The 22,495-nt window shown below is 52.7% G+C and overlaps 2 protein-coding genes across 7 annotated transcripts; one reads left to right on the top strand and one right to left on the bottom strand.

Annotated features, from left to right (window-relative positions):
* Positions 1-3,771: 3,771 nt before the first annotated feature.
* On the top strand, positions 3,772-7,368 carry SOWAHA (sosondowah ankyrin repeat domain family member A). Its single transcript, XM_030869923.2, has one exon. The coding sequence runs from the start codon at positions 4,156-4,158 to the stop codon at positions 5,863-5,865; it is 1,710 nt and encodes a 569-aa protein (XP_030725783.1). The 5' UTR covers positions 3,772-4,155; the 3' UTR covers positions 5,866-7,368.
* Positions 7,369-8,992: 1,624 nt separating this feature from the next.
* SHROOM1 (shroom family member 1) lies at positions 8,993-20,460 on the bottom strand. 6 transcript variants are annotated; one of them, XM_060296207.1, is made up of 9 exons: positions 20,285-20,454; positions 19,703-19,860; positions 15,273-16,283; positions 15,126-15,181; positions 14,692-14,955; positions 13,916-14,488; positions 13,686-13,827; positions 13,333-13,605; positions 9,267-13,212 (listed from the first exon to the last, which is right to left on the bottom strand). In XM_060296207.1, exons 3-9 carry the CDS (start codon positions 16,239-16,241, stop codon positions 12,880-12,882), a joined length of 2,610 nt encoding a protein of 869 aa, XP_060152190.1. In that variant the 5' UTR covers positions 16,242-16,283; positions 19,703-19,860; positions 20,285-20,454; the 3' UTR covers positions 9,267-12,879. The 6 variants fall into 6 exon arrangements, with proteins under 6 accessions (XP_060152191.1, XP_060152190.1, XP_060152189.1 ...); XM_060296206.1 differs by having other exon boundaries at positions 19,703-19,954; XM_060296208.2 differs by lacking the exon at positions 9,267-13,212 and adding an exon at positions 8,993-9,251 and having other exon boundaries at positions 19,703-20,460.
* Between the last annotated feature and the right edge of the window lie 2,035 nt (positions 20,461-22,495).

Consider the following 22,495-nt stretch of genomic DNA (forward strand, 5'->3'; position numbering starts at 1 on the left):
AAATGGAAATTAGAAAGAGATACAAATTTTTTGACTTTCAAAATGACAAACGAAAAGATACTACTCAGTGTCAGTGAGGGAAAGACAAGGGAATTTCATGGGGCTGTAACTTTTCTGGAAAAAAACTTAGCAAAAAGTTTCCAAGAGTTTTAAAAATAATTAATTCCCTTTGACCTAGTAATTCTACTTGTAGGATTCTGTCCTAAGGAATTAATCAGAAATGTGCACAAAGTTTTATATATAAGCAACACCATCTGTAAGAATTAAAAACCAGAAACAATGTAGACTATTAAATGTAAGAAAACAATTAAAGTGTATTACTTTGGAGAAATGTCTATTTAGGTCTTCTGCCCATTTTTGGATTGGGTAGAAGACCTAAATAGACATTTCTCCAAAGAAGATATACAGACTGCCAACAAACACATGAAAGAATGCTTAACATCACTAATCATTAGAGAAATGCAAATCAAAACTACAATGAGATATCATCTCACACCGTTCAGAATGGCCATCATCAAAAAAATCTACAAACAATAAATGCTGGAGAGGGTGTGGAGAAAAGGGAACACTTTTGCACTGTTGGTGGGAATGTAAATTGATAGCGCCACTATGGAGAACAGTACGGAGGTTCCTTAAAAAACTAAAAATAGAACTACCATACGACCCAGCAATCCCACTACTGGGCATATACCCTGAGAAAACCATAATTCAAAAAGAGCCATGTACCAAAATGTTCATTGCAGCTCTATTTACAATAGCCAGGACATGGAAGCAACCTAAGTGTCCATCAACAGATGAATGGATAAAAAAGATGTGGCACATATATACAATGGAATATTACTCAGCCATAAAAAGAAATGAAATTGAGTTATTTGTAGTGAGGTGGATGGACCTAGAGTCTGTCATACAGAGTGAAGTAAGTCAGAAAGAGAAAAACAAATGCCGTATGCTAACACATATATATGGAATCTAAGAAAAAAAAAAAAGGTCATGAAGAACCTAGGGGTAAGACGGGAATAAAGACACAGACCTACTAGAGCATGGACTTGAGGATATAGGGAGGGGGAAGGGTAAGCTGTGACAAAGTGAGAGAGTGGCATTGACATATATACACTACCAAATGTAAAATAGATAGCTAGTGGGAAGTAGCCGCATAGCACAGGGAGATCAGCTAGGTGGTTTGTGACCACCTAGAGGGGTGGGATAGGGAGGGTGGGAGGGAGGGAGACGCAAGAGGGAAGAGATATGGGAACATATATATATGTATAACTGATTCACTTTGTTATAAAGCAGAAACTAACACACCATTTTAAAGCAGTTATACTCCAATAAAGATGTTAAAAAAAATAAAGTGTATTACTATATATATGTGATCCTGTCATTTAAAAAATCGTATATTTTTTAAAGAATAGTTACTGTCATTGGGGCAAATGCTCACAATATAGTATAAAACGAGGTTACAAAGAAGATTAAATTGAATGCATTCTGGAAACAGAACTGAATACAGAAATTGGGCTTCCCTGCTGGCGCAGTGGTTAAGAATCTGCCTGCCAATGCAGGGCACAAGGGTTCGAGACCTGGTCCAGGAAGATCCCACATGCTGCAGAGCACCTAAGCCCGTGTGCCACAACTACTGAGCCTGCACTCTAGAGCCCGCGAGCCACAACTACTGAAGCCTGCGCGCCTAGAGCCTGTGCTCTGCAACAAGAGAAGCCACCGCAATGAGAAGCCCGCGCACCACAACGAAGAGTAGCCCTGCTCACTGCAGCTAGAGAAAACCCATGAGTAGCAATGAAGACCCAACGCAGCCAAAAAAAAAAAAAAAAAGACAGAAATTACCTCTAGGAAATGGGATTGGGGAGAGGGGGACCTTTCACATGTTCTCTCTCTCTTTTTGTTTTTTTAATATAAATTTATTTATTTATTTTTGGCTGCTTTGGGTCTTTGTTGCTGCGCGCGGGCTTTTCTCTAGTTGCGGCAAGCGGGGGCTACTCTTCATTGCGGTGTACGGGCTTCTCGTTGGGTGGCTTCTCTTGTTGCAGAGCAGGGGCTCTAGGCACGCAGGCTTCAGTAGTTGTGGCACTTGGGCTCAGTAGTTGTGGCTCGCGGGCTCTAGAGCGCAGGCTCAGTAGTTGTGATACACGGGCTTAGTTGCTCCGCGGCATGTGGGATCTTCCCCGAGCAGGTCTCAAACCCGTGTCCCCTGCATTGGCAGGCAGATTCTTAACCACTGCGTCACCAGTGAAGACCGTTCTCTCCTTTTTGTTTTTTTTTTTTTTCAATGAGTAAGAATAATAGTAGTAGCTATACTACCAATAATTTGAACGTTTACTGTGGGCCAAGCATTGTTCTAAGTGCTTTATGTTTACTTTCTCACAGAATCCTCACAACAACTTGTTGAAGTAAGTGTAATATTGTCATTCTCCCCCTTCACAGGTAAGAAAATTGAGGCACGGAGAGGTCAAGCAAGTAGCTCAATGTAGAGCTAAGACTCAAGGGTGGCATTTTGGGTGTGATGAATTGGGAGATTGGGATTGACATATATACACTACTGATACTATGCATAAACTAGATAACTAATGAGAACCTACTGTATAGCACAGGGAACCCTACTCAGTGCTCTGTGGTGACCTAAATGGGAAGGAAATCCAGAAAAGAGGGGATATATGTGTACGTATAGCTGATTCACTTTGCTGTGCAGTAGAAACTAACACAACATTGTGAAGCAACTATACGCCAATAAAAATTAATTTAAAAAGAAAGTGCAAGAAAGCAAGATTCCAGAGTCCCTCTCTTCAAGTACTACGGTGCCTCTGATTATATATTTGTAGTACTGCGTTTGTAAATTAAGAACTTGATCCCACCTTTGCCCTGGCTGGTCCCTCTGCTGAAAAAGCTTCTTCTCCTACGTAGCTACTTAAGTCCCTGATCTCTTCAAGTCCTTGCTTAATTGTGGCCTTCACAGTGAGTCCTACTCCCGAAACACAGGGTTCAAACTTGCAACCTGCCCCTCTATTTTACTCTGCTTTATTTTTTCCATAGTATTTCTCTAGCATATTATACAATTTTCAGATTACCATATCACTTCTCTTTGTCCCTCCTCACCTTCCCCCCAGCCCACTATGGGAGCTCCATTAGGTCAGGAGTTTTTATCTGTCTTGCTAATCGATGTATCACAGTCTGAAAAAGTACTGGCACAAACTAGGTGAGCAACAAATACTTGTCGAGTAAGTGAACTTTTAAAAACATATCATGATTCCAATTTTACTTTCGTATTTTAAAGCATAAACATGTATATGCATGTGTATGGGGGAGGGAGAAGAAAAATAGTCAAAATGTTAATGGTGATATCAAGTGATATCTTTCCTTCTTTATGTTTTCCTGTGGTTTTATTCCCCGAACTCAATTGGAAAATGTATTATTTTATCATAAGAAAATTCTAAACCTCGGGTGACATGCATTGCCACGCACAACAAATTGTCTTTACTGCAAGTTGCATGAAGCCGTTTTCCTATGTGAAACGCAATCAACAATTCAAGAGGTATTGATGATCTTTAAATAAATTATTGCTTTTAAGCAATCGCCCGGTATTTTGTGGTTAAATATTTCTAAAAGGAATAAAAATCCTTGCCTCGCCTGTCGACCGCGGCATCCCTGGGGAACACACCCACCTAGCAACCCGGAGCCGAGCCTGGCACTACGCCTTTAATTCCCGTGTTGGGAGGTGGGGTGGAGAATTTCCGCTCCCCCACTCCCACCGCGTCCCTGGTGGCAGCTGTCACCGGTAAGGCGAGCACCGCGCACGGGGGATGGCGCCCAGCGCCCATTGGACAGAATATAAAGGCTGAAACCTACCCCCGAAGACTGGGAGCCCGGCGGGGCGGCGGCGGGGGACGCGCGCCGCGGCCCCCAGCTCCTTTATCCAGGAGATACTGGGCCCCGCGGCGCGGGCATGACCGAGGTTCAGCTTCAGGGACACGCCCGTTACGCCTCGTTGAAAACGATCAGGTGAGCCTGGCCGAGGCGGACGTGACTCCTGGAACCCCGGCTCCAGTGCGTCCCAGCTGGCGCCGCGACGTCCACCTGCCCAGCAACCGGGAACAGCTGGTCGGTGGGAGGGGGAGGCCCCGGCTCCCCTGAGGGACCGGACTGACCATGGCGCTGGCCGCGGCCGCAGCCGCTGCGGCCGCCGGGGTGAGCCAGGCGGCAGTGCTGGGCTTTCTGCAGGAGAACGGCGGAAAGGTGCGCGACTCTGAGCTGCGGAGCCGCTTCAAGCCGCTGCTGGATGCCGGCGACCCACGCGGCCGCGCCGCCCGCAGGGACCGTTTCAAGCAGTTTGTCAACGACGTGGCCGTGGTGAAGGAGCTCGACGGCGTCAAATTTGTGGTGCTGAGGAAGAAGCCGCGGCCCCGGGAGGGACCAGAGTCCCTTCCCTCCTGCTTCCTGAGCACCCCGGTGGCATCAGCCCCGCCGTCGAAGATCACCTCCGTCTCACAGGGGGAAACCGCTGCTTCGGGGGCTCCATCCTTGGCCTCGGCGCAGAGGGCAGTGGAACCACCTGAGGACCCGGCTCCGCCATCAGAGCCACAGGACACCCCCGGGGCTCCGGCCTCTGAGCCCACTCAGCTGACTAAGGAGCTGCTGTTAGTCCCAGCCCGGCAGTCAGGGATGCCCTCGGAGCCCCAGATTACAGCCTTTGAGCTGGCCCAGCCCTCCGAGGGACTCTCTGCAGACGTGGCCCCACCGTCCATGGCACCGTCGGAGGCAGCTTTGCCCCATGCAGAACCGCCAGACCCGGAACCTGCGCCTGGGCTGACAAAAGGGCCGCCACCACCCGCTCCGCGCGCGCTGCCTCAAAAGCCCTGCATGCTGCCCGTGCGCTGCGTCCCGGGCCCCGCGGCGCTCCGGATCCGGGCGGAGGAGCAGGGCCTGCGTCGGCAGCTGTCGGAGGAGCCCAGCCCACGTAGCTCCCCGCTGCTGCTGCGGCGGCTCTCAGTTGAGGAGTCCGGCCTGGGCCTCAGCCTGGGCCCCGGCCGCTCCCCGCACCTGAGGCGCCTGTCGCGCGCCGGCCCTCGCCTGCTGAGCCCGGACACCGAGGAGGTGCCCGCCGCACCGCCGCCGTCCGCCGTACCCCTGGAGCCGGCCGAACACGAGTGGCTAGTGCGGGCTGCCGGGGGCCGTTGGACCCACCAGCTGCACGGGCTGCTGCTACGCGACCTCGGCCTGGCGGCCAAACGCGACTTCATGTCTGGTTTCACGGCCCTGCATTGGGCCGCCAAGAGTGGCGACCTCGAGATGGTGCAGCAGCTGGTGGAGATCGCGCGGCGTGGAGGCGCGCGGGTCGACGTGAACGCGCGCTCACACGGCGGCTACACGCCGCTGCACCTGGCGGCTCTGCATGGCCATGAGGATGCAGCGGTGCTGCTGGTGGTCCGCCTGGGTGCGCAGGTGCAGGTGCGTGACCACAGCGGGCGGCGCGCTTACCAGTACCTGCCGTCTGGCGCCTCGTACGCGCTTCGCCGCCTACTTGGCGACCCCATCCTGCGAAGCTCTACCGAGCCCGATGCGACCGCTGGTGGTAGTGGCAGTTTTGCGGCCCGGCGCCCGGTGCAGGTGGCCGCCACCATCCTCAGTTCCACCACCAGCGCGTTTCTGGGCGTCCTGGCCGACGACCTGATGCTCCAGGATCTGGCTCGAGGCATGAGGAAGTCAGGCTCCTTAAGCAAATTCTTGGGTGCCTCGCCCACGGCTCCTCGTAAAAAGACAAAAACCCGCAGTAGTCTGCAGGTCTTTTCAGAAATCTCCCGTCGACCCATTCCGGGGCCCTTGGCTGGTCTAGCGCCCAGCCTACCCCCAGCAACCTGACGGTTCCTGAGGCTACGGCTGAGTTGCTCTAATCGGGCCTGCCTCTCACAGTCTAAGCCTGCCCAAGACAGCAGTCCAAAACCTTCGGCTCCATCTTGTTTCCAACTTTGTCCACTGCAGCCTGTTTCACCCAAGTGGGCCTACGCCTCCAGCTTCTGTCTGAAGCTTGATCTTTCTCCAGAGATGGGATTCAAGATCTCAGTGCGAGCCTCCTATGAAGAACTACAGAAGTCAGGATTGAACTTTGGAGGAAATTTGAAATTTAGGATCAAAGGTTAAGGGGCAGCAGCTGGTCTGGCCCCTGAATGATTTAACCCGATGCCTCTGCATCTATGTACTCCCAAGCCAGAATTAGAGCTCTGTGTGATGATGGGTTGTCAGCTTTAAGATATGTAGTGCTTTTGTAATTTGATGCTTTTATCCTGTTTTTAAATTGAAATGAGGTAAAACAACTTTCATAAAAAAAACCTTTTCAAAGTATATTTTTCCAAAATGCTCAGACATTTTCAATCTTTTGCTAAATATTTTGGAATTCTATTAAAAAAAAAAAGATGATCAAGATCTAAAGGAAATTAGTCCCAACCAACAAAACCCTTGAATGGTTATCTACCTCATTTTAGGCAATCAAGATTCCAGAGAGTCTTGAATACAGAATGTGACCATTGTGAATGTAATTAATTTCAGTTGTACTGAGAATGCTAAATATTAGGAAACAAGTACATCTTGGGAGAAAGTGATTTAACAACGAGAGAAAAGAAAAGAGACACTTTGGCAAATACTTTTAATTTGTGGTTGTCTTTATGGTGAAATATAAACGTGTGTCTTTGGCACTGGTGGCTGGCTACTTTGATATGGCATGAATATTTAATTTTTTAAAGTGTGATTTATTTGTGAATTGCACCATTGTGCCATGTTTCTGAATCTGTGGCTTTCAAATCCAGCTGAGCCTTTCAGTGCAGAAAGTGAACATTCAAAGAAAAAAATGTCATAGCATAACACTAGAAAAATCACTGGTTAAATAGTAACAGATACAATTAAGGAGCAACTATTTTATATGAAAGTTCTGTACAAGCAAAAGGTACGTGATATCCATTTTAAAAAGCCATCTGAAAGCAAACAACTTATTCCAAAATAGCAAATGCAGAATCTCTTTGCTCAGTGACCTTAGAGAGGGGTGGCTTGATTCATCTGTATCTTTGCTCCTATTTGTAATTGAGAAGGGTTTAAGTATTGCCAAGATTTCTCAGGTTCAACACAGTGTAATTAAAATGGCTCTTTTCCCATTTTAAAGATGTGGAATCTATTTGCTCAACCAACCTTTTTATATCATATTGTAATAATGCTCTGCTTTTGCAAATTGGGTTTGCATGTCATTAGTTATGCCAAATAGTTTTTGGGGCACAGGGTACTGGAGTTCCCCTCCCATATGTGTATCAGTGAGGCCTCTGAAATTATTTAAGGCAGTCTTTCATGGAATGTTTTGATTTAAGCAATGAAATAAAGTCTCCCATTTTGTTCCTGCTTGTGTGATGATGCACTTCCCTTAAACATTCTACAGCACTTGCTACTGTATTTTGCTTTTCTTTTCACTTCTTTTCTCCTCATCCTTCTGCCTCTTTCAAGCATTCTACTATTGAAAGAATTTGGATTTCTCTGCAAAAAAAAAAGGAGTCAACCAAACATGGATATGGTAGTCAAATACTGTAGGTAATTGTAGGCCCGGATCTGACCTCTCCCACCTTCCTTGCTTGGAACTCTAGCTAAGCTGCATAAATTATTTCAAAATGAAAATTAAAGTCTTCTGCCTCTGCAAAAAAAAAAAAAAAAAAGACAGGAGGCAATAATTAAAGCAATCTCAGTAGCTGAAGGTCTAGGACAGGATAAAATATTAGAGATTTTTCATGGTAAAAGAGAGGCTTGACTGAGACGGATAACAAAGGTTACACACACACAGGTATGACCAGCTTTGAGAAAGACAAAATGTAAACCAGCAAAGTAGTAATAACTAATGTTTATGGCACACTTAAATCAGAGGAGGGTTCTTGAACTGCCAGAAGAATCTTTGTGTTTCAGAAGGGTGTGCTGCAAGCCTGCCCAGTGAAGTAAAAACATTTGGCAAGAGTTTAGGATCAATAAGCCTAAAATTCAGGTGTTAGAAACCACTGCTTTTTCCTTGCAGGCTAAAACTTTCTGAAACTGTAAGTCAGTAGGAAATTACAGTTGATATGCATATGGAAAGTTCTGAAGAACAATATCTGACTAACAGGAGGTACACCTGGGGAAGGATATTTCCAACAACTGACAAAAAAATAGTTGTTCTTTGGTTAAGGTAATTTACCTGGTTAAAATTATCACAGGGAAGAGAATCACTCCTCTTAATGGGGGAAGAGTTAATTGCTGATGTAGATGTGTATGAGTCATGTCCAATTTTTATTGTTTCGCTGTACCGTGTCTTTGTTGCTGCGCGCGGGCTTTCTCTAGTTGCAGTGAGCGGGGGCTGCTTTTTCATTGCGGTGCACAGGCTTCTCATTGCAGCGGCTTCTCTTGTTGAGGAGCATGGGCTCCAGGCGTGCAGGCTTCCGTAGTTGTGGCTCGCGGGCTCTAGGCGTGCAGGCTTCCGTAGTTGTGGCGCACGGGCTTAGCTGCTCCGGGGTATGCGGGAACTTCCCCGAACAGGGCTCGAATCCGTGTCCCCTGCATTGGCCGGCGGATTCTTAACCACTGCGCTGCCACGGAAGCCCCCACAGCAAGCTTTTTAATACAATTGTACATTTCCTCTAAGGAGGATGGAAGCTGTTCTTTTTTTTTTTTTTTTTTAAAGTATTTTGGCTGCACTGGGTCTTAGTTGCAGCACGTGGGATCTTTAGTTGTGGCATGCGGACTCTCAGTTGCAGCCTTCATGTGGGATCTAGCTCCCCGACCAGGGATCGAACCTGGGCCCCCTGCATTCGGAGCATGGAGTCTTACCCACTGGACCACCAGGGAAGTCCCTGGAGGCTGTTCTTGAGCATGTGTTACTTACCTAATGGAGACCAGGGTATGGGTAACACACATATGACCTGTGTTTACTAAGTGCCAGGCACAGTTGTAAACACTTTGCAGGTATTAACTACCACCTTACAAGGTATGCACTGTTAGTATCTTGATTCTTAAAGTGAGGAAACTGAAGCTTAGAGAAACTGTAAGTAACTTGTACAGGCCTCACAGCTAGTAACTCTCACAGTCAGGATGGCATCCTGTTGCTCTTTTCCATTACAGTGTCCTGTTGCAGAAAAGCAAGGTGGTCTCATCTCAGCTCTTTATTCATTTAGTGACCTTAGGCAAGTCACCCAAGTCTCCAAGCTCCATCTCCCTCTCTGTGGAACTGGCAGTACATATCCTACAGGCTGTGGGGAGGAAGGAACACAGGGAATGAGTAGGTAAAGTCGTCTGTGAACTGCAACACCATCCTGAAATATTACCAGGAATGCCGAGTTGGTCCCAAAGGGATATCTGGCTGCATTTCAAAACCAAATATCTCTGATTCGTGACGTTGTTCTACATGATCACCATTCTTTTGCCATGTTAGTATTTGTATATACAAACAACAACATTGACTCTACTAGGAAAAATGTTTCCCCACAAAAGGGAAATATCGCTTTATTTAAAATATCACAATGCCTTTCTTAATACACATTCCTCTAGCATCCCCGCCCCCGCAACTTCCAGTCTTAAACAAGCAGTCATTCAGCTTTCTGGACTGAAAGCACCCCTCCACACACGGTTTTAAAGCTGGGCCTTCTCAGGACCCATATTTCCTCCCTTTTCTTTGCCTTTTCCTGGAAGAAATTATTTGACCTTTTAAAATGGTTTAATAAATAGACTCTGTCGCTCTCCAGATAGTTTTATGCCTTGAACCTCTGTGGCTGGCGTCACCTTTCCAGAACTGCCACACCTCTGGACTTGAACCTGTGGAGCAGAGGTGGCCTCAGATATTACTGTGGGAAAGAGGAAATAAGGAAGAGATAGTGAGAGAGGGAGGAGGAGGAGGAGAGAGAGAGAGAGATGTCTGGACCTCTCCTCAAGAAGGGGAGGAAAAAGTCCTCCTAGTGAGAAGTCAGTGCTGACTTAAGTTTCAAAGACAACAGGTAAACACCCATCATGACTGCCTGTCTAAACTGTAGCTAGGCTGTGACAGTAACGCTACGGGGTCGTTGGGAGGATTGCTTTACAGCATTTCACCTCTTCTCTCTGCTGTCCTCAATCACATTTGACCTAAATGTCCTCATAAGCTTCTGAATTACACGTGACTGAACAGCAAGGTAATTTGTTCCCGTGAGGATTCCTGAGGTTCACGCCAGCCGCTCGCCGAGGTACTTGGTGTGAGGAGCAGGCTGCTCCAGCCAGACTGCGCGTCGGTTTGGGCACCACGGAACCTTGCTTTCCTACTGTTTCCAATTTACAGTCAGAAGGTAAAAAGTGCACTAATTACATCCGTATTAGGAACGGCTAGGGGGCGGGATGAGGCGAGTAGGAGAGGAGGGAGGCCCCGGGGCTGCCAGTTGCCAGGCAACAACCGCGCTCTGCTCAATCGGGGCGGGGTGCTGCAGGCCTCAGGGCTGGGGGCGGGACCAGCAGGCGGCGGCGGGCGCAGGCGGCCTGGGGAGGTGCGGACAGAAACCCCAACAGAGGCCCAAGAAACCCTCTTTTCCACCGTGGGGAACCACGTAAGGCTCTTTTTGATACTGATCCTCGAGATCAACACCCCCAGCCTCCCCCTCCCCACTCCTCATTAGCCAACGACTTTCGAACGAAGGCCTAGTGGCAAAGGAAAGGGAGCCAACCTTCCCATAACTGGCGGGCCAGGATTTCTTTCCGACAGACACAAAGGCTTAGCCCCAGGCTTCAGGTCCAACAGGGACACTGCTCAGGACAAGGCAACGTCCCTGTGGCTAGCCCAGAGGGCCTGGTAGCTGGGGAGGCTGCGGGTGGTAAAGCGTGGCTAGAAGCTTTCATCATGAGGAAAACAGTGCCCTCTGCTGGCAGTGTCCAGGAGGGTGGAATTCACCAGACTTCTGGTACTGGCCCCCACCCCACCCCTAGTCTTAGTCTGTGGTGCCAATATAGAACACCTATGCTGAGCTCATTCTTGCCCTCTGAAGGAATAACGGGGTGTGGAAGGGAGATAAACTGGGGCAGGAAGGAGACGGAGGCAAAATGGAAGGACAGGCGCAGGAGTTGTGGCCCCACTTTTGTGGGCTCGCTCGATCTGGTAGAGACAAGCACAGAAGCCTCATATTTCCCCATGGAAAAAACCAGCGAAGAACCAAAGTGCAGTTTAACCAGACAATGGCAGACGCTGCTTCTCATGCCCATCCCGGGCTGGGAGTGTTTTGTCTGAAATACACAATTTCTACTGGCCTAATGGACGACGTTAAGTGTGTTTCTAAGTATATCACAATGGGAGAATGCAGTGGGGACTGTACAGGGCAAAAGCCAGAAATAAGTAGATTCCATCCAGAACGCGTCTCGAAGCGAGCTGCCCTGCTAGGCAGAGGATCTTAGAGCGGAGGCCCCGCCCACGGCGTTCAAAGGAGAAAAGCAAAGCATAATGTTAGAATCAGCAGGAGCCCCATATGTTTTTTATAAAAAGGCACAATGTGAGCATTGTTCTGTGCTCAATAGCGCGACTGTTATAACTAATGCTTTTGGTATGAATACGACCATTTAACATTCCCAACCAGTTGCACTTAGTGACAATATGCATCAGAAAACGGGCCCAGAAGCAGAGATTTCTCACTTTGAGGTCTGTTGGCTTTAGATACACATACACATGCCTATTAATGTGCCCAGCTCCCAAAAATACACTGAACATTTACATGAACAATGTTCTTGTCCCTGGCCTTAGCAGCTACAAATACTAAGACAGATTTTCAATGTATATTTGAGAACTGAACATTGATTCTATGTACACAAGACTGACACACAGAGGGGAGTGTGTCCTGTTTCATACCACTCTAGCCCTTAACTCCCAACCTTAGCCCATCCCCAAACTGCCATCTCCAGAACACAAGAAAAGCTGCCTCTGCAACTCCTCAGCACCACCCCCACAATAATAGGTCTCCAGGTCCCCCATGACTCACCTTCAGCTCCCATCCCCCCAACTGCCCTCCTTAAGCCTGGGTGACCTAGTGGGGACTCCAAAGGAAAGGCGGATAAATTCAGTTTATCCAATTATCCAACATAATTGGAAGAGGAAGAAAGTTCTTTCTGGGTCTTGGAATGAATGTCCCCAAATGTCCAAGTGTACTTGACATTCATCAGGGTTTTTAGGCAGCAAAGCATCTGAATCCATTTTCCATTTGGGGAAGTTCCCTATCCCTTGTCTTGAAGGGAGGCAGTCCCCCACTTCCACTATACTACTCATGTCGGGGGCTTGGGTAAAAACCAGCAAAAGAGACCTGGCCTCAGCCAATCAGGCCTAGCTTTCGTGGTAATAATGCAATCACCAGAATATTTAGGGACTACTGGTGACAGCATCTGCTTGGCCCCTCCAGTTTTCAAGCCTGTTTCTTCAGTCTTTCTAGGGATCCCCAGGGCTGAGTGATGTCCTCCAACAAATCTCTCTTCTGCTCTAGTCTGGCAGGTGTCTGTAGTTTGCCAACAAGATCCCTCCTCCAAGCCAGGCTCCAGGTGATACCGCACACTTCTCACATCAATTTTTTATTGAGAGGGGAAAAAATGGCCATTTTGCATCTTAAGTTGAAGTGCTCCTCTGACTTGTCTCCTCTCCCTCCAACCAACCCTGACCGAAAAGGGGGAATACTGCAGACTTTAAAATTCATAAGTTAATTACCAAATAATCCGCAAGACTTGGGTAAGGCCACATGAGAACACTTGGAAAAAGTACTCCAGGAAGGCCGGGCCTGGGTCTTCCCCACCACAAGGGAAAAGCACCGAATAAACCAGCGTCATCCCAATCAATCACGTGGGTGAGAGGCAGGGGCAATGCTCCTCACCCCCAGCCCCCTGTAACTAGATGAGGGGAGGGGGGAAGGGCGGTTTATCCGGAGGACGGGTGCCTGGGGGCCAGGCCGGCCTGGGAGTCGCAGGACGACGGCCAAGGTCGGTCCTGACTGTGTCCAGTTGGTCCTGAAGGAGGCGGACCCGCTCGTCCAGGCTGCGCTGCTGGGCCAGGACAGCGGCCTTGCCGACCAACAGGGCGCGATAGGCGCGCAGTTCGTCGGCGGGAAGTGCGCGCGCCAGCACCTCGCGCAGGGCCCGCTCGCGCCGTGCCACATGCTGCTTCAACTCCTTGGCGTCTTCCTGCTGCCGCTGCAGGAGCCCCAGTCGCTGCAGCAGAGAGGCCTGGAGCCGCGGGGCGAGGGCGCCGTGAGCGGGGCGAGGGTGCCGCCGCTCCCGGGAGGCTTCCAGCCGGAGCCCGAAGGCCCCTCACCGCCCCGCCCTCCCCCAGCCCAAACCCGTTACCTGCTCGTCAGGGTCGCCGTCTGCGCCCGCCCGGGCCAGGGCGCGGTGCACTCGGTCCAGGCGACTGCCCAGCAGGAGCAGGAGGCCAAGCACGCGCTCTAGGTCGGCCATGAACCGGCTGAACCGCTCGAGCTCGTGGGGTGCACAGGCCTGGCCGACCGCGGCCTCCAGGGCAGCCCCGCGCCTGGCCCAAGCCTGGGCCGCTCCCTGCAGCTGCTCCTGCTCGGCCTGAAGCTCCCTTAGCGTCTTTTGAAGGAGGTCCGCCAGCTCCACCTGCAGGGAGGGCGCGGGTACCTCAGTCTGGAGGCAGGGCCCTGACTTAGCCCAGCCTCTAATAGCCCCTCCACACTCACTTTCTTGGCTTGGATGCTGTTAATTGGCTCGGGGAGACCCGGGCCGCATGGCTCGTCAGGCACAGCGTAGGTGGTAAGGTTTTCAGGCCTTGTCTCCTCCTGAGAAGCTGGCAGGCGCTGGGTGGAGTTAAGTAGGTAAGAGCTGGGGACAAAACCAGAGTTCCTTGGGTCGTCCTGCCCCAGGCTGCATGGGCTTAGAATCCCCTGAGTCCCTGGTACCCCTCACTCACCTTGACGCAGAAGTACCAGCTGCTTCCTCTCCAGCCTCTCCACAGGCTGGCCTCATTGCAGCCCAGACCTCGGCTAAAGGAATCAGCCCATCCAGCAGGCCCAGGGATGGCTCTGGGCTGGGATAGGAGGTAAGAGTGTCACTCAGAGAGGGATCCAATCTGGCCAGCTCCTGAACCAGCTCCTCGAGGCGTGGACTGGGCCATGTTGACCTGGAACCAGTCTGGCCAGTGCCCCAAGCCAGGGCAGTGTGGTCAGAAGGCCCCAGGGTATCATTGCCTGGAGGTCTCAGGGCATCACATGGGAGAGGTTTGAGGGGGTCAGTCTCTGCAGCTGTGGGGGGATCAGTGGTCAGCAGTCCAGTGGGGTCAAAGGTTGCAATGTCACCATTTGCAGTCCCAGGGGGACTACAGCATGTAGGTCTGGAGACACTCACAGAACCGTTTACCCCCTGCCAACAGTCATCCGCCCCTGCAGTCTCCGGGTGCTCATGGAGGGGCTGCTCTGAGGGGATTATAGCCTGGTCAGCCCTCTGACCCAAGCCAGCTCCATACTGCCCGTCAGAGGCATGGACACTGGAAGTGGAAGAGACACTAAATCAGAAAAAGTTCTGGCCAAAGATAAATGGTGGCCTCCAAGGGCCATCCACCTCCCCCACCTCACCCCCCTGGCTCCCAGCCACCAGCCAGGAGAGGGTTCCCTGCCCCTCCAGCATTTTGTAGATGTGTGTAGGAAGGGATAAGTATCTCACTCTGCTTGAAAGCCTGAGGAAATTCACCTGTTTGGGAGCCCCAGGGGAGCATGGGAGTCTGCAGGTGATCTCATTCTGACCAGCGGGGCTTCTTCCAGGAAAACTTCATCATCAGGAAGGGATGGGAGCCGGGCAGACACAATGCAGTTCTCTGAGGCCCTATGCTCCCAGTCAGAGGGACTGCTCTGGGGGCCCTCTGCAGAACACACCACTGCAACTTCCTTCTGAGTCAGGAACCTGGAAGCAGGGACCCCACACTGACCACGGGGACCAGGAAGGAAGATTCTGGTTCTGCGCCAGACAGACAGTAGGGTGTTGAGGGTGGGATTAGGGGATGTGGTTTGCAAAAGACAGAAGGCTCAAACTGAGGGTGAGTGGGAGGCCCTCTTCTTTCTTGAGCAAGAGATATGAAAGCTGCCTCCCCCCAGCTTTCAGTCCCCAGAGTGGTCCATTTCTCTCACCTGGAAAGTTTGGTCTGAAACAATGGTCTGGGGGTTTCTGCTCCTTGGGGAACAGCCTGGAAAGGCAAGCAGTTGGATGAAATGTTGCTCAAGTTTTCAATCTTCTGGATGCCCCCAAGCCAAGCTTGCTGCCCCTATCTTCCATACCTGGGCAATGGGCATGACCCCTTCTGGACTTCCCCAGGGGGACAAGACTTCCCCCGAAGCGCTCTGACTCCGACCAGCAGGCCTATAGGCATTGCTGAGCCTCAAGGACCGGGGTTTCGGGTCCTCTAGGCTTCGGGGCTGGGTCGCAGGCAGCCATCTGATCTGGTGACCTTCGAACTCTGCCAGCGTCCGCTGCTGCCATTCCCGGGGCTCCGGCCTGGCGAGGCCAGAGCTGGAGCAGGCCTCCCCCGAGCATTCCCCCGCCAACCCACCGCCCCGACCCACGCAATCCAGCTTTCCCGGCTCTGAGAAGCACCACTGCCGCTGCTGGTTGGCGAGGCGTCCCCTGCCGGCGGTTACCGGCGCGGGAGCCCCGGGGCGCGCCGGCTCCGCTTCCCCTCCGGGGTGGCTGAGCAAGGCAGAGCGCGGGTGCGCGGCGGAGGGCCGCGCGGGGGCCGCGGGCCGCAGACGGGCGGGCAGGCTCATGCGGAGCTCCTTGCGCTGGAAGGACGTCTCCCGGAGCACTCGCCGCTGCGCGCCCTGCAGCCGCTGGCGGTAGGCGGCCCGCGACGCGGGCGGACTGGGCGGCTCGGCTGCCCGCGCCGCGGCCTCCGCCTCGGCCGCCAGCGCGTACAGCAACGGGGTGGTCTGGCGGCTGAGCGGCCCCGGGGTGCCCCGGATCTCGGGGGGACGAGGCCCACTGCGTGCGGCGGCCGCGGGCCGGGGCTGCGGGGAGGTGCGAAGCCCGGCGGTGGGGTCCGGGCCGCCCCACACCACGCGCACGTAGTCCCAGTCCAGGTAGGGAAGTTGGTGGGTCCCCGGCGACGGTGTGCGCGGCTCAGGACCGCCAGAGGCGGCGGAGAAAGAGCTGTAGGCCGAGTCGGCGCGCGCGGACAGCCGCCGCAGGTCCAGGCTGCGAGTGGACGAGGCCGGCGAGGCGCAGTCGCCTCCAGGACCCAGAGCCTCCATGGCTGCGCGGACGCGGGCAGAGGCTGGCCAGCTCTGTGGGGCCTGGAAAAGCATAGATGGGGTGGTGGGTGAGGCGCTCCGGGTTAGGGTTAGGACAACCTTCTGGCACCTCCAACACGGACATGCTTACACATCCCCTCCCTAGTCTCACGACCCTTATTAGCGCTGGCACCCCCCCCCATCTCCCTAGTCTGGAATGGCAAGGGCAGTAGGACCAGGGGAACAGCTCTGGAGATTGAGGGCCTTAGCTCAGGGGAAGGAACTAGCGACTAGCGCATCCCCTGCTGGGGCTCTTCTGGCCCGCAGTCCCGGCTTCTACCCTGGCACCTCCTGGAGCTCTGAGAATGTACCCATGCTCCTGCCCTCCCCAACCCTGTCCCACCCTGGCGGCTTCCTGGCTGCTTTGTTAGCTTCTCCATGTGATCTTTCCCTGATAAACAATGGTCAAGAACGATCTGAGATCACAGGGGAGACAAGAAAGGAGGGGGAAAGACCCAGGTCAGGTGGCAGGGGCAGCTTCACAGCCTTCCTCCCTCCCTCTGGGCCAGTTATGTTCCAGGTGCTTTGAATAAATATTTGTCTTGAACCGCACAACTGCTGTCTGCATTTTACAGATGAGGACACTGAAGTTCTGAAGGGGGAATGATTTGCCCAGAGGCACACAGCTGGTAAGAGGCAGCTGAGCCCTGCCTGGAATCTGGGCCTGCCTCCAAGCTTACTGCAGCCAGAATCAATTTCCTAGAAGCAAACCCTGCTGAAAGCCAGTTCACCCCCAGCCCCCTCCAACAAAGCCCAGCCTCCACTATGGGAAACAATCGCCCCCATCCCTTCAAAATACTGGCAGATTCCGGGATAATATGGCCCCTGCTTGGGAGACTCTCTGCCTTTTGTCTAGGAATGACAGGCTCACCCCCTCTTTTTCCTGCCACTCTTGCTCCTCCTATAGGGCGCAGCTTAGAGGTCTCCTGACCCTTTGGGATCCCTACAGTGTCCTGAGCTTCCTGCGTCACAGCACTCATCGCCCTGCATTGTGATTGTTGGCTTGCTTTGATTCCCTCTCCCCATTCCCACCCCTGAGCTTCCTGAGGACAGGCCCTGCACTTACTCATCTCTGCACCCTCGGTGCCTGGCATGTAGTCGATGTTAAGCATTTGTTGAATGACAAGGAAAGGAGCAGCCTTTCAGGGAGTAGATGGGGGTGGCTTTGCTGGAGAAGGTTGAGGGCTTCTTTGCTTCTACCCACTTTTCTCTCCCTATTAGTCTTTTTGAGAAAGGGGACAGAATGGGTGAGGCAGTTGCCACCCATGGACACTGACCAGGTTACTCAGGTTATTAGGAACCAGAAGAGCAGGCAAGCACAGCTTGGAACAGGAACGGCCAGAAATCAATACTTCCCCAGTGGCAGGAGGGGGAGCAAGGGGAGGAGCTAGGTAGGTGTGCCTGGGTCAGGGGTGAAAGCAGCTTTGAGTCTTGGGAACTGAAGGCTCCCTATGGGCTATAGGGACTTTGGGGGTGGGGTGGGGGGCGGGCTTGCCTTTCCTGAGCTGCTTGGCTGGGATTGCAGAGGAGGGTGGCCCACAGTGGGGTGGAAACTGAAAAACAGACTTATGTGAGCCTCTAGACACTTTTTGGAGCTCAGGATCACCCTCTACCCCATTCCCTGAGACCCCAGATGCTACAGATTGCTGGGTAGGGCAGGTAGGGAGGTTAGTGGAGGGAGGATATGATGTTTCCTAAACGGGCAAAGCGGTACCTCCAACATTCCCAGGAGGGGATCTCAGCTGACCTGGTACCAGAACATCTTGACATCACCCACCTGGAGGCATCTTTGAGCCCATTAAGGCCAGCCCTGCAGGTTGGTCTTCACTCAGGCTTGGGGACCATTTCTGCAAAGTAGTTTATACTCTCTGAACTTCAGAAAGACAAGAAGCTACTCTGAGTAGCAGCCCCTGCGAGGACAGTCACCTTCTCTTGGTAACTCCCCCTAGCCACCCAGACAATAGCTCTCTCTCTTCCTATCCTTCTGAGCCCAGCTTGGGAGCACTGTTTACCCTGGCTCATGCCACCCATTCTTGACTTTCGTTGCATCTATAGGCATGGGTAACTGTTTTAATACAAAGATGTTTCCTCAAAAAAGGCCTTGACAATTCTATCTTATTTGTGAGTTACTGACTGATAAAGGATTCTGAGTTCACCAAATAAAAACAGCTCAGATGGATAACTAAAATGTGTGTACATTTTCTTATTGACCTTAACTTGTCTCGAGGATGCTTTTGCAGTGGTAACCCAAGCACCTGATACCCATGCAGGATGCTCACACTGTGCCCTTTGTAGAACCTGTTATGCCAGGAGGGTCCAGCTCCTTTAGTGTGTTTTGGGGCCTCAGCCCAAAGAGCAAAGAGTTTTCACACTTGTCTGGCTGCAGGGAGCCTCTTGCAGTTCAGCCAGTCCTTGTGGCTGGGAGTAGCCACACCCCAGGAGCCCTAGCATCAGCATTAGTGTCAACTGTGGGCTGGGCTGCAGAGCCAGTGCCTGCATTGAATGTAAGTCCAGAGGCTAGAACTCAAAGAACCTTTTGCCAAGCCTCGTCAGAGTATGGGGAGCAGTGTGAAATCCCTGCTAGAAAACCACCAGATTGGGGTCATGCGGTATTGGGGTCATTTGTGATAAACTTATCACCTGAATCAAAGAGCAAGCGAGGAAAAGGAGACAAGGATGACTTCCGTGTTCAGAGCTAGGGGCTGGGGAGGTGGAGGTGCCGGTCCCAGGAATGAGGAAGCTGAGATGGGGACTAGCCAAGGGATCCAGTGCTCAGTCTGGGGCCTGTGGGCTTTGTAGTGTTTGTGGCAAGTCTGGCAAGCAGGTGGTAAGTTGAGATGTGTGTCTGGACCTCAGGAGAGAGGTTGGACCAGGCAAGAAAGCAGACCCAGGTTTTTAATTAGAGGTTCTTGGGGAAATCCATGAAGACAGCTTCCAGTGGGTAAAGTCACACAAAGGCAACGGAAACAGATCCAGGTAAGGTGACCAGAAAGGCAGACAACCTCAAATGATCAACAATGATCAGGAATTAAATCATATCTTTCCCAAAGGCCACCTCACGTCTGACCTCTCTTATGGAGAGGTTGTCCAGGCCACCCCACCTGGATGGTCCGGCAGGGAGACTGCCTCGCTGCCTGCACGGCAGTCTCCCTGCCGGACTGAATGTCTTGAATTCCACCACTCCAGACCAGGTCTAGAAGGGCAGGCATTTTGGTAAGTTCCGTGGCTCTCCCAGTTCCCTCCGGCACCCCTTTCTCCCGGCCTGTCAGCACCACAGCTCACGTCGCGAAGCGTCTGCTCTCAGCTCGCTCCCGCCCACATGTAGAGTCTCCGTAGACTCTAGCTCTGTGCCACGGTCAGGAAACGCGGGATGCTGGCGGCACTTGGGGAGAGGAAGCCGCGGTCGAGATCGTACCACATACCTGGGGCTTCAAGCTGAGTCGAGGCGCTCCAGGGAGGAAAGAGGCGCAGGCCTGGCGGCCACAGGGGGCGACAGAGTCACGCAGTGCGGCTGGAGAGCGAGGCCTCGGGGACGCTGGGAGAGCGGATGGCCCCTGGCTGGCGCATTTCTCGGCCTTTCCTGTTGGTTGGGTTCACCGTCGGGGAAGGAGGGCTCAGAACACGCGGAGGGAACCGCGCGATCGTGGACCGGAGAGGCCAGGATACCCCAGTGGCTGCGCGGTCGAAAGGCGGGAGCCGGAGGTTGCAGGGTGAGACCCCACTGCGTGCTCGGGTCCCCCGGGCGCGCTCCCCAGCAGCTCCCGCTGTTGCCGGCTCTGCGCCCCCCACCCCTCTGCGAAGGGGCCAAGCGCGCAGGGCCTTGACTCGCGCAGACCAGACTCCGCGCGGAGCCCAACCCCTCCAGACCCAACGACGCGCGGGCTGCTCCGCGGCGCCCCAGCTACCCCACCCGCTCCTAGCGGTGGGGCTCGCTCTGCCGCCCCCGGGAAGGGCGTTTCCGCCGCCCACTCCCGGCCGTCCGGCCCCGCGGCCTCACCGAGTACCTGAGCTCCAACGCGAGACGCGCTGCTGGGCGCCCGCGGCCGCGCGGTGACATCAGAGTCCCGGCCTCGGGCTCCCGACCCCACCTCCAGGCTCCGGCTGCCGCGGGGGAGGCGCCACGTCCGGCTCCCGGGGGCGGGAGCGCGGAACGGCGGCGCTGCCCCGGGAGCCGCCCGCCCCTTCGTAGTGTCCGCTTGCCGGCCTAGACCTGGGTCCAGGGGTTGGACGCGCGTTCCCCCGCCGGGCACAGACCTCTTGCTCCAGCTGAAGAAGATGGAAAGTAGGGGAAGGGTCACCAAGGCGCTCGCCCGCCCGCCTCCGCCCAGCGCGTTCTTACCGCCGGTAGCGCGCGAGCCCGAGCCCCGAGGGTCCAGGCCACCCGTTCTGTGGGAAAGCCCAGGCCGGGTGCCCACACGGGCACCCCATTCCTTTCAGAAAGTTTGGCCAAGTAAGCAGACCCGCCACTGTCCTTGTCCCTCTGAGTACAGTTCGGATGCTAATGCACCATCCCTTGACCAACTGTCCCTCCAGATACTCCATTTCCAGAACTCTTCCAGCTCTTTGATTCCCAGCGTGGGCTCTTCTTCTCCCATGTTTGCCCGTTTTCTTTTCATTTCTCCCACTACCCCACACAGTCTGGGCCCTTACGGCCAGCCACCTGAAAGGGGAGGGAGAGGAAGGGAAGGAGAGGGGAGGCTCTGCTGACATCTGTGTTCACTCCCGCTACCCTCAGTGGGTCCTTTAGGTGCTGAACTATGCATATCCCCTGTGGCCTCGATAGGGTTTACGCCAGCCATAGAGTCTGGCTCTTGAGGTTTTCACCTTTGGGGATCTCCAGGCTCCAAAGAATGCTCTGAATTCATCTGTCATTGTGCATTCCTCACTGCTCTGTCCTCAGCCTTCCTTGCCCCCGCTTCCCAAACCTTTATCCTATGGATACTGGCTCTGCGAAGAAATGCTCCCTTCCCTTGGGCTTCCCTGGTGGCGCAGTGGTTGAGAGTCCGCCTGCCGATGCAGGGGACACGGGTTCGTGCCCCGGTCCGGGAGGATCCCACATGCCACGGAGCCCCAGCTATTGCTGTGGTTGCCCTCACTCTCCCACAGAATCATCATGCCTGGGGGCAGGGACCATATCCCCCTATCTTGGCATCCTCGGCTGACAAGATTTGTTGTGGTAATAACCAGGACCCAGAAACCCAGACCGGGGGTCAAGGCTGCCACTTTCTGGGGGCACTAAGAGCCTGGGGAACTCTGAATGCTTGGATCTTCTAGGGGATGGAGGCAGCAGGCACCTGAGCCTGGCTTCTGATTGGCACCCTCCTGGCTCTGGTTCTTCTTCAAACACCATCCTGACCCAGGCATCAGCTTCAGCTGGAGCTGGAGCTCTGGACTCTCAAGACAATGGCTCAGAACTTCTTGGCTTTGAACACCTGCCCTTTTAAGATCCCGATCCGCATGGTTGGTCTCAGAGCAGTATTACAGTAGAGGGAACACAATCCAGCAACCAAAAGCCAATTCAAAATTGTTCAAGATTTTAATTTATATTTTTAAAAAGTATATTTCTTGACAACCATGAAGTGGACACAGTGTCCACAGCAATTCTTGTTAACCCACTCCTCTTCCCGTCCCCTTATTTCTGTTGCACACGCCGCAGAAACTCTCTGCCGAACTCCTCCAAAACTGAAATCCCGCCCACCCACTTCTCTGCTTGCCTCTTCTTCTCGTCTGAGAAAGAGAAACAGCCCCTGACATCTGGATGTTGGCCTGGGACTATCAGCTAGGCCTTGGTGTTGTAGAAGTTGATCTGACATTCACAGCCAAGGCCTTGGAGTTCTCCTGTTGCACATAAACAATTTCACAGGACATCAACAAGGCCATCTGTAACCATGATGGGTCAAGACAAAAACAAGACCATTCTGTAATCATATCCAAACACAGACAAACCATGAACGTTGTCCAAGTCCCAAAAATGACCAAATGTCTTTCTATCCTGGATAATACGCCAGTGCTGTTTCCTTGCCAACTGCAGCTTTAACTTTGCTTTAGTTATTCCTTTTTCTAGATAAGATTTAAGATACCCAATCATAGAATTACTCTTGCTTCCCAACAGCATCAAACACTGAGAAAAGTCCTGCTTCTTTAATTCTCTCCAAAATCACTAATACAAGCCCAAGTCCTGTAAGTCCTCTCTAAGGCCCTCTTACCATGATGCT

The sequence above is a fragment of the Globicephala melas genome, chromosome 3, assembly GCF_963455315.2.
Source record: "Globicephala melas chromosome 3, mGloMel1.2, whole genome shotgun sequence".
In the NCBI taxonomy this organism is placed as follows: Eukaryota; Metazoa; Chordata; class Mammalia; order Artiodactyla; family Delphinidae; genus Globicephala; species Globicephala melas.

Coding starts and splice junctions, on each gene's coding strand:
- SOWAHA (XM_030869923.2), top strand. CDS start 4,156: ATGGCGCTGGCCGCGGCCGCAGCCGCTGCGGCCGCCGGGGTGAGCCAG.
- SHROOM1 (XM_060296207.1), bottom strand. CDS start 16,241: ATGGAGGCTCTGGGTCCTGGAGGCGACTGCGCCTCGCCGGCCTCGTCC. Junction 14,956..15,125: donor TTTCAGACCAAACTTTCCAG/GTGAGAGAAATG, acceptor TGTCTGGCGCAG/AACCAGAATCTTCCTTCCTG. Junction 13,828..13,915: donor GCTGGTACTTCTGCGTCAAG/GTGAGTGAGGGG, acceptor TTTTGTCCCCAG/CTCTTACCTACTTAACTCCA.